Source organism: Mesocricetus auratus, unplaced genomic scaffold, assembly GCF_017639785.1.
Source record: "Mesocricetus auratus isolate SY011 unplaced genomic scaffold, BCM_Maur_2.0 Super-Scaffold_100676, whole genome shotgun sequence".
Lineage (NCBI taxonomy): Eukaryota > Metazoa > Chordata > Mammalia > Rodentia > Cricetidae > Mesocricetus > Mesocricetus auratus.
In genome coordinates, this window is record NW_024429266.1 from 156193703 (window position 1) to 156207507 (window position 13805).

Below are 13805 nucleotides of genomic sequence, written 5' to 3' on the forward strand. Positions count from 1 at the left end.
ATAGAGTTTTTCAAGGAGATTTACAGGGTGGGGATTGTTCAGATTTTAGTCCCTAATCTTAGAATGGCTAGTCTCCTGCTCAGGGATTGGTTGGTTTTCTGCACAGGTTTAGGGTCATATTTGGCTCTGGTTTTAGGGCCAAAGTGTATTTCTTTTACTGGCTCTGATTCCAGGGACAACGTGTGTTCCTTTGGCACTGGTTTCAGGATCAGGGTATATTTCTTTGGTTCTGGTTGCAGGGCCAAAGTATGTTTCTTTGGCTCTGCTCAGGGTGTGTTTCTTTGAATGGCCCTTTACCCCTACAGCTTCTGGTTCAATTTACAGCTATATAATAAATACCATTCAACTACTTCATCTTTCCAATACTTGGAAAGTTATGTTCATGAACTAACTAAATCTACCTCCCCATTCACTGATTCAAAGGTGCATTCCAAGTGTTTGCTCACTTCCATTTTACATTATTTTTCCTTTATGTTTTTATAATGTGTCAGACATCCTGCTAGATGCCAGAAACAGGATGAGGAAATCAGAAAAGACCAACAAAGGGACTGGGAAGATTGCTCAGCAATTAAAGAGCTTGTCACACCAAGTGTGAGGAGGAGAGATGTTCGAATCCTCAAAACCCAATCTAGGAAGGCAAGACAGGAAATCCCCAGAGCAAGCTGTTTGGAAAGACTAGCCTTATGCATGATGTCTGAGTTTCATTGAGAGATGGTGCTTCCCTGGAGAAGATAGAAAAGCAACAATGTAGGATTTCCACCATCAGTCTCGGGCCTCCCCATGCACACACACACACACACACACACACACACACACACACACACACACACACGCGCGCGCGAGGTAGATAGAATACCAACTGTTGACTATATGTTGGGGTAAAGGATTTATGTTCAACAGTTGGAAGAGCTTGTAGAGGAGTCAGGAGGACCTCAGCACTGTTCTGGCAAGCTCCTCTCTCCAGCACTGTCCCAGGTTCAGCCTCTCTCCAGCATCTCTTCCCAGGAAAGCCCAGAGGACATCTTTACCGTCAAGGAGCCCAGGGGAAAGCAACCATCTGCCCCCCCCCCCGACTCTAGTGCTCCTGTACTCTTCAGTGGGACAGGTGTTTCCTGGGTGAGCTAGAAAGGTAAGCCAGGAGGATTCAGGTCCTGAGTGGCCTTGTAACCAGATCCAGCTCATCTGCGAAAAGCAGGGCACGTGACTTAGGTGATGCAATTTCAAGTGGACGTCACAGGTGACTCATCAGAGGTTTGCTTCGGTGCCTACTGATATTTTTCTTCTCGGTGGGGTGTCTTATTTCCTTTGCATTTTTGGATAACAGCCCTCCTGACCATTTCCAACTTTTCAGAGTTTCAAAGCCCTCACGTGGAGCTCTTTCTCATACTGGAATCTAATCACGGGAAGAGAGTTTGGGGAATGAAGAAACTGATTTTTAAAACGGAGAGAGGCCTTAGCCAGGGAAATTTGAGCTACAAGAGCTTTTCCTACCTCACGCCTCAGAGTGACAGCGCTGCTCAGCCAGAGGACTACATTTCCCGGCGGGCGCTGCGCATCTCACAGGCACAAACTGGCGGGTTCAGGGCTCTCCTCCTCCTCCCAGCTAGCCAATAGGAACGCCCGGCTTGGGCCTCGTCCCGACAAGGAGCACGCGGGAACGGGGACACTAAAACTACATTTCCCGATGCGCAAGTGCTCGAATACTGACCAACCAGCGCTATGCATTTCGAGGCCAGGGGAGGAGCCGGCCTGGTCACCCACCCCCATTGGCTAGGCGACGCTTAGTAGAGCCGGAACCCGGGAGCGAGCGAAGAGCAATGACATTTCCTCTTTAAATAACCGGAGCCGGGGCCCCTTGGAGAAATGGCCGCGTCGGCAGGTGGGTGGCGTGGTGCGGCCGCCGCGGTGCTGGAGGAGGGAAGCAGGCGTGCGGTTGCTGGCCCGGACCTGAGAGGCGGCCGTGAGGCGGGAGGGAAGGATGGCGAGGCGGCGGGGGCGAAGATGAATGGGGAGGAGGGCGGTGGGCGACGCGCCTGCAGAGACCGGGCGTCTGGGTACCGGCCGCCCGCGGGGCGGTTGAGGGGCGCCCTGGCGTTCGCCCTCGGGGAGGCTCTCGCTCCGCGCTCGGCCCCTAGTCGCCGCCGCCGCCGCCGGTTCGGCTGGCTCGCCTCACACCCTCCCTCCGAGAGCGCGGCGGTCCGGGCTCGCCGGGCTCCCAAGGAGCGCACCGGCCTGGGAATTTGTTCCCCTCCGCTGGGCTCTCGTCTCCCAGAGCCTACATCGGCGGTCCTGTGCCTAGACAGGGGATTTTGTGTAAAGGGTGGGGGGCTAAAACACCCACGACGCCCTAACTGGCTTCGGACTTCTTGTGTTTGTACGATTTTCCTCTTAGATTTAAGTAAGTCTTCCCCAACAACGAATGGAATTCCATCTTCAGACACAACCAACGAAGCCATGGACCCCTTCCATGCTTGCAGTATTCTTAAGCAACTCAAAACAATGTACGATGAAGGACAGTTGACAGACATTGTAGTGGAAGTGGATCACGGGAAAACATTTTCCTGCCACAGAAACGTTCTTGCTGCGATCAGCCCCTACTTCAGGTATGACGAAGGTAGAAAGTTGTATTACTATCCTTACCAGACTCCCTTTCATCCCCAGTATTGCCCACTTGATTGTGATACTGAATTGGGACAAATAAAGGCGAACAATGCGTTTGTTTTCTGAGAGTAGGTAACAGGCCTTGTCTTAATAGTGAGCCCTTGTTTTGAACTGTGGGGTGTTAGAGTTCAGATGGTTGCATTTTAAGTTACTGGACGTCTGTGTGATGTGTTCCCCAGTATGGAAGATGCCTGCTACATGTGAACATAATATTTAAAATTAAAACATTCAGTAACTCAGCTACACCAATACATGGCAAGTGCACAGGCAGCTTACGTGTGGCTGGTGGCTGCTATGTTGGGCAGCGTAGATATAGTGTTTCAATCACTGGAAGTTTTATTAGAGGATAATCAATGATTTATTTTTGAAATTTTATTTTTTTAGTATGTATAACATTTTTTAGTTTAAAACATAGGAACTCGCTCCTCTACCAGTAAATTAAGACTTAGTAGCTGATTGTTTTAATGCCAAGGAGTTTTATAAAAAGTAATGGAGTAAATGAAATGAAAGCATTCATTTATGTCTTCTTTTCCAAGATTCCCAAAAGTATTGCCTTTTTCTTTTGCATTTTCTGTTTACTCTTATCATAAAGTACTGAACAGGGAACATTGTAAGCTTGGGTCTGAAAACTAAGTTCTTATTCTAAGAACAGGTGATGGAAAAAGGGACTTTATGTGTGCAAGAAGGGCTCCCATGAAGATGGGATATGTGAGGTGGTTTTCTTCTACCTCATGAAGGGCTGGCTTTTCTTTTTAATTGGTAGCTATATAGGTGAATCACTCAGCACCTGAACTGAAAATCAGCTCAAATGTAGAAACATCTGATCTGTGGTCATCAAAGCCTGTGGTAATAGTAAACTTAAAACTTTATTGAAGTAAAAAATAAGTAGTCAGTGTAGCAAGTTGAGCCCTTGTACACCCGCCAGGTTTCTCATACTCCATTTTAAGATCTCGTGTATTGAAAGCTGGAGAGATGACTCAGTGGTTAAGAGTACCGATTGCTCTCGCAGAGGACCCACGTTTAGTTAGCAACACCCATATGAAGGCACTCACCACCACCTGTAGTTCCAGCTCTGGGGGATCCACTGCCCTCTTGTAAACTTTGCAGGATCTGCACTCCCATGTACACAACCCTGCATATACATACACAAAGACAGAAGAATGAAGTCAACGAAGTCCCTATGTACATGACAGGAACTGCAAAGGTGTCTGCCCATTTTCCCACTGGGGATGCTTTCACAAAATATAACAAAGCAAGTTCGAAGTGTCTAGCTCTTGGTTATTTTTACCCCAGATACCACACCGATTTCTTCAACAAATTCGATGAAGCATCTCACATGCTTTTCAAAAAAGAATGAAAGCACACACATGTGGGCTTTTGGAAGGGTTTTGTTTGTTTTAAATATTTCAGAGTTTCCTAGAATGGTTGGTTGTGGAAGTCACGCCTTTAATTCCAGCACTTGGGGAGTCGGAGAGAGGCAAGAAGATCTCTTGAGTTCAAGGCCAGCCTAGTCTACATAGTGAGTTCCAGAACAACCAGGGCTATGTAAAAAGACCTTGTTTTAACAACAATAACAGATTCTTTAGAATGAAACCTTACAGAAAGAAAATGTTTACAAATGAGTCACACTTAAAAGTACTGTTTTGGGAAAGAGTGTTACATAAATACACTCAGTTAAAAAAAGAAACAAAAACCAGACTATATTGAATAATGCAACATATTACAGTTTGGCCCGGCTGTTCTCAAATTTACTACTAGGATGCTATGATTTATGGTCACCCTCTTGCCTCAGCCTCTCATGAACTGGATCATACACCATTGCGCTGCACCCACTTAGAAGCTTGGTCCTGAGGGTATAAGTTGGGGAAATTAAAAATAATTTCCATAGAATCAGCCATGTGTTAGATATTAAATTCTTTTTTAGAAAAAGGCATTATATTAGCCCTATCATAATTTTTTGTATGGCTATAAATAGATAAAATGCAGGAACTTTAAAATGAAATGTATTTATTTTAAGGAAGGGTTTTCAAAGTGTCCAAGAATAAGTAAAGTGGTCTTTAAAAAGATTCCGGTTTTAAAAGGCATAGTTGAAAAATAAGTACCTTTGAAGAATGGTGTTCTCTTTCTGAGATGAAAATTTATTTTGTGCATACAAGTTCTCTTGTAATTTTCACTGGGCCATTGATGATTTTATTTGGCTTGCTGTGCTTAGGGCTAATTTTGCTATCCTGATGATATCTTGATCTTTTCCTGGGACATGACAATTTAAGGTTCATTTTCTGTAAGGTAATTTGACTAGAAGCTTGGATATGTGCTCCAAGGACAAGTAGATCTGAAATGTGTCACTATGGTTTGCTTTCTTACCAATACTCTCCTTTTTCCATAGTTAGCATATGTGACCAAAATCCTACCCTTCTTCCTTTCCCATGTTTTATGTAGACTCTAGTAAAGCCAAGAAACCCAATTAGCCCAAGATCTGATTAAAAAGAGATGCCCATAAGAGTCTTATTAATTTTATGTGCACAGAGGGATTTTTACAAGAAAGTGAAGTCCACACAAATAATTGAAGCATGATGTATTTATATCTGTTAGACAAAGAACAATACATTTGTCAAGGAATCTCAGGGTAAGAGGCCATCTGGATTAGGGCAGTAAATTCTGGGGATGTTACTTAGGGATATATGGGAGTAAGGGACTTATAGAAGCACCTGAAAGAGTGACTTCAGAGTTTGTTTTGTTGAGGCTCACTCCAGCCACAATTACCCTATTACTCTGGTGATGGTGGCTATTGTCCAGCCTTGATCTGTGAAGGACCACCATCCTGAAAGACTCTCCATGGCTTGCTACATAGAGACAGAGGCCATGTGGCCCTTCCATCAGCTTTAGTTCCCCACATGATTTCAGCTTGAAACAATCTACCGGTGTACCATAGTTTTAGATTGTATGTTTTTAATTCTTTTGGTGCAAGATGGAATGGCCCTGAGAACAGAACTTTTGGGATTAACTAGATTTAAGTCCTCGTGCTAGTTCATCTCCCTGTTCAGAAAACATGAGGAATGTATTCATTTTGCTTTAGAAGGGCTTATCTGTGTGATAACTTTACACTTCTAAAAACTTGTCATTTGTGGTACATATATTAACTGTTTTTTCTTTCTTAGATCCATGTTCACTAGTGGCCTTACAGAAAGTACTCAGAAAGAAGTTCGAATCATCGGTGTTGAAGCTGAATCAATGGATTTAGTATTGAATTATGCCTATACCTCTAGAGTTATTCTGACAGAGGCCAATGTTCAAGCCTTGTTCACTACAGCTAGCATCTTCCAAATTCCTTCCATACAAGACCAGTGTGCTAAGTATATGATTAGTCATTTGGACCCACAGAATTCTATTGGGGTCTTTATCTTTGCTGATCATTATGGTCATCAGGAACTTGGAGATCGATCAAAAGAATACATCCGTAAAAAGTTTCTGTGTGTCACCAAAGAACAAGAGTTTCTCCAGCTGACGAAAGATCAACTCATAAGCATACTAGATAGTGATGATTTAAATGTAGACCGGGAAGAACATGTTTATGAAAGCATTATAAGGTGGTTTGAACATGAACAGAATGAAAGAGAAATACACCTTCCAGAAATTTTTGCCAAATGTATACGTTTTCCTTTGATGGAAGATACATTTATTGAGAAAATTCCACCTCAGTTTGCACAGGCCATAGCCAAAAGCTGTGGGGAAAAGGGACTATCAAACACCAATGGCTGTACCCAGAGGCTTGGAATGACTGCTTCTGAAATGATCATATGTTTTGATGCTGCACACAAACACTCAGGAAAGAAGCAAACAGTGCCTTGTCTAGATATAGTCACAGGAAGAGTGTTTAAACTATGCAAACCACCAAATGACCTAAGAGAAGTTGGGATTCTTGTATCACCAGATAATGACATTTACATTGCAGGAGGGTACAGGCCAAGCAGCAGTGAGGTCTCCATCGATCATAAGGCAGAAAATGATTTTTGGATGTATGACCATTCCACCAATAGATGGCTATCCAAGCCATCCTTGCTTCGAGCCAGAATAGGCTGCAGACTCGTGTATTGCTGTGGTAAAATGTATGCAATTGGAGGGCGCGTATATGAAGGCGACGGCAGAAACTCCCTGAAGTCTGTGGAGTGCTATGACAGCAGAGAGAACTGTTGGATGACTGTTTGTGCCATGCCAGTTGCAATGGAGTTCCATAATGCTGTGGAGCACAAAGAGAAGATCTATGTCTTACAGGGTAGGTGGCACTGATTCTTCACCCAAGGGTGGGGTTCTTCATAAGAGAAGCAGGGAGCATCTCCTAGTAGTTCGTATTTCTGGGTTTCTAACCATAAACTATGCTAGACCATTCTCTCTGAGAAAAATCAAGGTAAAGTTTAAAAATTTAAAATACTTTTAAGTTGCTGAAATGGTATTATGTTTTTGTGTTCTGTTTGGATATCATATAAAGTATTTTTAAAAACATAGTAATAGTCTAGCTATTACTATTTCAGAACATCTTTTAAAGTATAAACAATAAGCAAAGGTTAATCATACTTGGGCATTTTTGTTTTTCTGTTTGTTTTTTATGTATATGGATATTTTGCCTGAATGTATGTCTATGCACAACATACCTGCTTGGTAACTGCAGAAGCCAGAAAAGGGATATCCTGGATCTAGAGTTAAAATGGTTGTGCTGCTTTGTGGATGGTGGGAATCGAACTTGAATCTTCTGAAAGAACAGTTAGTGCTCTTAGCCACTGAACCACTTTCCAGTCCCCATAAAGGGTTTCAGCAGTTAAAACTTAATTACAAAGGCTTGAAATTACGTTCTCTAGATCTTACTTTTTTTTTTAGTGATATGCATATGAATATGCAGGCGTGAAGCCCAGACTTTAACATTGGGTATCTTTCTCTATTGCTGTCTACCTTGTTTTTGATACAGGATCACATTGAAACTTGAGCTTACCAATTTTACTCAACTTCTGGCCATCAAGCCCCCCAGGAACCTGACTGTCTCTGTCCCCTCACTGCTGCGGTTACGTGTGTGCGCGTGCCACCATGCCCCACTTCTCTCTGGAGCCTGGGGATCTGAGCTTAGACCTCATGTTTGTTTGCCAGCATGCTCACACTGAGCTAACTCCCTAGCCCCTTACTTTTTTAATGTTTTAGTTGCTGGAATTTTGAATGCAGTGTAGATAATTCTAAATCCTATTCATTTTCCATTTTTATTAAAGGGTTGTAATTAAATGATTTCCTTATATGACTACTTGAATAGAACAGGAGCAATGTAGGTTTTCATGAAGATATATATGATTATTTTTAAGCCATATCCCATTTAAAAATGTTTTTTGCTCTAATCTTTTGATGTAAAAATTTTGACAGATGCCTGGACATGTTTGTTTTCCTTGCCTTGCTTATTGATTCTACAGAATTAATTAAGGAGTAGTCCTGTCTTGTGCTATATTTTAGTTAAATGAAAATATGGCATGATTTGGGTTTATCTTTGCAAAATACAAGAATGGGTGCAAAATTCATCCAAGATGGTTATATCATCCATTGTGGTGAAGTATGCTCCTCTCTGTCTCTATCCTTTTCCCTTTCTCTTTCTCTGTATGTTACTGGCAAAATAGTTTATAGAGATAATTTTAAGGCTCCTCAATGGAATGTATGGGCTTTATATTAATGAAAATACTGTAGTAAAGTTTGCTGTGACTTAATAGGATATCAGGACCAAAGCAAATAGTTTTTAACTAGAGGTTGTATTTTATATAAAAATAATCTGAGGTTCTGAGTCTTTTTAACTGCTTATCATTGGTTTTACTTAACTAAAGAGTCGAGCTTTTTTTAATCAGCTTTTTCTTTATAAGAATTTTATAGAGAATTGGGACCTGTAAAAGGTCTTAACTTCCATTTTCTGTGTCAAGAATACTGTAATATGTTAGTCAGTGAGGAGAAGTAATGTGTAAGCAAAAGTTGGGACTTAAATAAAATTGGAGTTGAAACATCACTGTTATCAAGTAGGAAATTTTTATTTATAGATAGAGTATCCCTAACTTAGCATAGTTTAAAGGGAAGCTGTACTTAAAATCAAGTATTCATTACTAACCTACAGAAAGCCTCCTTATATATATAAAACCTGACAAAACTGTTGAAGGTTGTGTCTTACAGATTGAGCATCCCAAATGTAAAATGTCAAAGAATTTTGAAATCTGAGACTTTTTTAGCACTGTTGTGGTTGTACACATGGAAAATTCCATACCTGACCTTATGTAACAGATCACAGTCTAAACATAGGCAATGAAGATACTGTAGTAATTCATGTTTTGACTTAGAGTAATCCCCAAAATAACATATTATGTATATGCAGATATTCTAAAATCTGAAATACTTATAGAATCAAGCACTTCAGATAAAGAATGCTCAGCCTGTTTTGCATATAACTGTTGAAGTTTAAATTTAATCTTCCTACAGAATTAATATTGTTATTACAAAGACACTATACAATAGTCTCATTAAGCTTGGTGGGCATAGCTATAGTAGCACATTCCTATAATCCCAGCTCTGAAGGGTGAAGCTAGGAAGGTTTTTTTTAAATACATTTTATTGAAAATAGATTTTTTTCATACAACATATTCTTTTCCCCCTTTTTTATTTAAATTGTTTTTTTCATTTTACATACCTACCCTAGTTCCCCCTCTGTCCCCTTCACCTCCTATCCACTCCTTAGGGGAGGGTAAGGCCTTCCTTGGGGAGTCTGCAATGTCTGGCATACTAAGTTGAAGCAGGACCACGTCCCTCCCCCATATCAAGGTTGAGCAAGGTATCTTAAGTTAAGGCCAGCCTGAGCTCAGGCTGGAGACATTATCTCAAAACCAACAACCACAAAAAACCCAATAAGTAATGTATCATTAGCAAGATCTTGTAATTATTCATTTTAATTCTTACATGTTTCTCTTGGCAGTCTGACTCACCCCACCTTTTTATTGCCAGATTAGAAAAGTGACCGACTCAATGACAGTTCTATAAATTGTTTTGAAATTTATCTTTACTTTATAACAACAGTCATGTAAACACGTCAGTGACTGACAGGCACAAATCTAAGAAATTCCATGTACTATTTTCTAACCAAATAGCACATACATATGTCATGGATTTTTATGGTTGTATGTGTACATGTTGCCTGCCTTATTCCTCCAAGGTCATATATAACAACGTAGGTTGACTATAATATTACTGTTACTCTGTATATTTTAGGAGGCAAATATTTGGAAAAAATATGCTCTTTAATCTTCAGAGATTGGAATTAAAGATGAAAATTTACATATTTGTCTCTTTTTTCTTTTTAGGAGAATTTTTCCTCTTCTATGAGCCTCAAAGAGACTACTGGGGATTTTTAACCCCCATGACTGTGCCTAGAATCCAGGGCTTGGCAGCTGTGTACAAGGATTCCATCTACTACATAGCTGGAACCTGTGGAAATCATCAGCGTGTGTTTACTGTAGAAGCCTATGATATAGAGCTGAATAAATGGACTCGTAAGAAGGACTTTCCATGTGATCAATCTATAAATCCATACCTTAAGCTAGTACTTTTCCAGAATAAACTCCATTTATTTGTCCGAGCAACTCAAGTGACTGTTGAAGAACATATCTTCAGAACCAGCAGGAAAAATTCTCTTTACCAGTATGATGATGTTGCTGACCAGTGGATGAAAGTGTACGAGACCCCAGATCGGCTTTGGGACCTTGGCCGCCATTTTGAGTGTGCTGTGGCTAAACTCTATCCTCAGTGTCTTCAGAAAGTGCTCTAATAAGTAGCAGGCCTCAGAACATCATTGGCATCTCATCCTAAGGAACCTTGTTTGGAAATGCTGTCAACATTGAAGAAAGCTGAGAGTTTTGTATACAGAAATGGGTGCTTGTAAAGGTTGTGGTGTGGGGAGGGATTTACTTTTACCTTCATATTTTCATTTCAGTAAGGAAAGGTAACAAAGTGCAATTATCAGCATTTTTCCACCCTGGCATAAAAGTATCATTCTAGAACTTTGATAAATAGTCCCTGAGAAACCAGGTGAATCAAGACAACTATGCACTCATAAAAAGCAGTTTGAGTATTCCTGGGTAGAGACATCCAAACTAGTTCATGTGGCTTTTTATTTTAAATACGGGTAACAGTATGAGGCAATATCATTTATTTAGCTGTGATCTCTCTAACACAGAGAAGCGCTAACTTAGATCCTCATTCTTACTATTTATATGTATTTGCATATCTATTTTTGTGTACCGTTTTCAAGTGTACGAGATTTAATGTGCTCTGTCAAACTGAAGGAAAACTCAGTCTCAGAAAGAACTTTCAGTCAGATTGTTTCATATTCTCATGTAACTTTAAGTTCAGACTTTAAAGTGGCAGTTTTCTGTCTATAACTTTTTCAAGTGCTAACACTGTCTCATTTTTAAAATCTCAGAAAGGGCTCAGATTTGCAGGTGACTGGTGCTCGTATAATAAGTTAATTGGTGTGTATAAGTTAATTCACGTCTAGCTAGATGGGCTTAAATGGTTTGCGTCTACGTTTATCAGATTAACATGCTAGTTCCATGGCCATTGCACTTTACCTCGTGACTCCACGAGGTCTGCTGTTTGTGTGATAGGATATGGCTGATGGCCATTGGTCTAACTGGATTCAATTTTATAGTTCCAAGTTTGCACTAACATGGGCTGTTTTGTTGCCCAACCTCTTTTTCCATCCTCTACCTATCCAGTTGGTGTTGGTACCGTGAAAGTTAACTTATAATGTGAAGTTTTACACCTACTTTTAGAATTCTGTTTTCTAGAAACAAGAGTCTTGCAATGATCTAATAATCCAGTGGCTTTTAAGGTTCATATTACAGTTACAACCTCTATTTTTTGCATTCTGTGGTGGTGAATATTTTTCTGTTGTAACATTTGTTCTAGCTAAAGATAATGTAGAAGGAAGGATGAGTGAGTGAACAAAAAAATCATAACTTTGTACTGTACGTACTAGGGAGCTGTTCATATTTAACTGGTAAGTTTCTCAATTAGGAATAGTAACATGTAAAACAAACCAAGTCCTTTTGTGCCTAAAGTAGGCATTTGGATTGAAATTGGACTCATTACTATGCTTACTATTACTGATAAGTAATATACACATAAGGCCAGAGTCTGACCTTAGTCAGAACAGTTTGATTCTCTTGAAGAAAACTGGCATAGATTATATTGAAAAAAAAAAAAAGTCTTGCACAAATTGTAAGGTGATACTGTGAAACAAATTGTAAACATTGCCTCTTGCATCACATACCTCCTTTTCCAGAAACTTTGTAGATTGCTTTTCAAAGGCTCTGTAAGTAGAGATTATTCTCTGAAGCAGGGACTCAAGTGCACAGCGTTCATAGAATGAGCGTGTTTGTGTCCTACACAGAGAGATGTGTGGTTTCTCCTAATCTCTTCCTAAACTTTGTCAACCAATATTCTTTTACCTCTCTATAGTTTTGTGTTTTATTTTGCTTCATTCTGTTTTAGGGTTATTTCTGTGAATTTTTTGAATTATAGTTTTGCATTGCTAATGAGATATTCATGTAATTTATTTTTGAAAGCTTTGTTGAGTATAAGATTTCTTGCCACTTTGACAATCTCTGTATTTAGGAAAATGTATTACTTGAAAACAAGACATAGAACATTGAGTTAGCAATGTATGTGCTCCATATGATATGTAAAAGAACAACACTGTGGCTAATACTATACTAGGTTTATTCTGTTGATCTGTACAACAGTTGGTCTTTTTGTTATAATAGTGTATGTTGAGGGTATCATCTTAGTGTGTCAAAGCCAAGGTTTAGAATTTGCTATGGGAGTAGAATATATATTGAATTTTGTATGAAGACCTATTTGTTTACATTACATAGCTGGGATATTTTGCCACTTTTAAAATGATTTCAGAAAAGGTCCTAGGAAACATATTAGTGATATGTGTGGGTTTATGTGTAGATACTTAAGGTACATTTTCATAGTATGAGAATATTAGTAAAGGCACAATGGCTACTACAGGATTAAAAGATCTAACAAATGCCAATTCCACTTTAACTATGTTCCTGCATTTGAAGGATGTATGTAGCACTTTTCCTATGTAGTTTTTACACAGTGAAAACTGGGCTAGGTATAACTACGTCGTAGGAAAGAAGAAATCATTTATGTCCGTCTGTTTCTTGTTATTCTACAAAACTGATGTGTAAGTGTCACATTGATTTCATTGGTGCATGAGGAAAAGTGGATGTGATCTGTAAGGAAACAGAGTCCCATATAAAGGAGTTTAAAATGGCATTTAATATTCAGTGCTCAGGTATGTAGTAAGTACTGTAGTCCCATGGGGCAAATGTGTAGATATTTTTAAACATTTTGCCGTAATTGCACAATTTTTTGCATTTTTACCTGATGTCATTGTTTCTTGTAATAAAACTTTTTCTGATTGAAAACTGCCAGTGTTGTAAAGTGACCTGAAGAAAATTTTGAAAAATTAAAATTTGGTGAGAATCATAAACTTATGTCATGGAAGAATGAAATTTTTTTGTTGTTGTTGTTGTTTTGAGACAGAATTTCTCTGTGGCTTTGGAGGCTATCCTGGAACTAGCTCTTGTAGACCAGGCTGGTCTCAAACTCACAGAGATCCACCTGGCTTTGCCTCCTGAGTGCTGGAATTAAAGGCGTGTGCCACCACTGCCCGGCCTGAGAATGAAATAATATTTTAACCTGTTAAATATCTGACTTATGGCAAAAAAGGCACTAGTTATTATTACCAATAACTCCTAGTCTGATTATTCTAGCCTAAAATGTCCTCAATGCATCTTTCATACACTTCATATCCCTTCCAGAAAATCCTGTTGCTTCCTCTGGAGCATCCCATACTCTTATCACTTTGACCATGTTGCCCTAGTCTATTCCTGTCCTTCTGCCTGTGTGCAGTTGCCACTGCAAAGGATTTCTTTCTACTTAACATCCCTGATTCCTTGTGATTGTTTTCTCCACACAGTTGTCTGGGTGGTTCTGAAGGCAGGGTTGTGTCCATCTTAGATCCAATGGCATCCCAACTGCCTTTAGGAACTGAGGTCCTTACC

At 39.9% G+C, this 13805-nt stretch overlaps 1 protein-coding gene across 1 annotated transcript; it reads left to right on the forward strand.

Annotated features, from left to right (window-relative positions):
- The first annotated feature begins 1781 nt into the window (after positions 1-1781).
- Positions 1782-13235, forward strand: Kbtbd8 (kelch repeat and BTB domain containing 8). Its single transcript, XM_005071185.4, has 4 exons — positions 1782-1879; positions 2393-2603; positions 5820-6934; positions 10026-13235. The coding sequence occupies exons 1-4, from the start codon at positions 1864-1866 to the stop codon at positions 10487-10489; spliced, it is 1806 nt and encodes a 601-aa protein (XP_005071242.1). The 5' UTR covers positions 1782-1863; the 3' UTR covers positions 10490-13235.
- The last annotated feature ends 570 nt before the right edge of the window (positions 13236-13805 follow it).

Excerpts from the sequence above, each read along its gene's own strand:
- Kbtbd8 (XM_005071185.4), top strand. Across the intron at positions 2,604-5,819 it reads GCGATCAGCCCCTACTTCAG|ATCCATGTTCACTAGTGGCC; the intron begins GTATGACGAAGG and ends TTTCTTTCTTAG. Across the intron at positions 6,935-10,025 it reads GAAGATCTATGTCTTACAGG|GAGAATTTTTCCTCTTCTAT; the intron begins GTAGGTGGCACT and ends TTTTCTTTTTAG.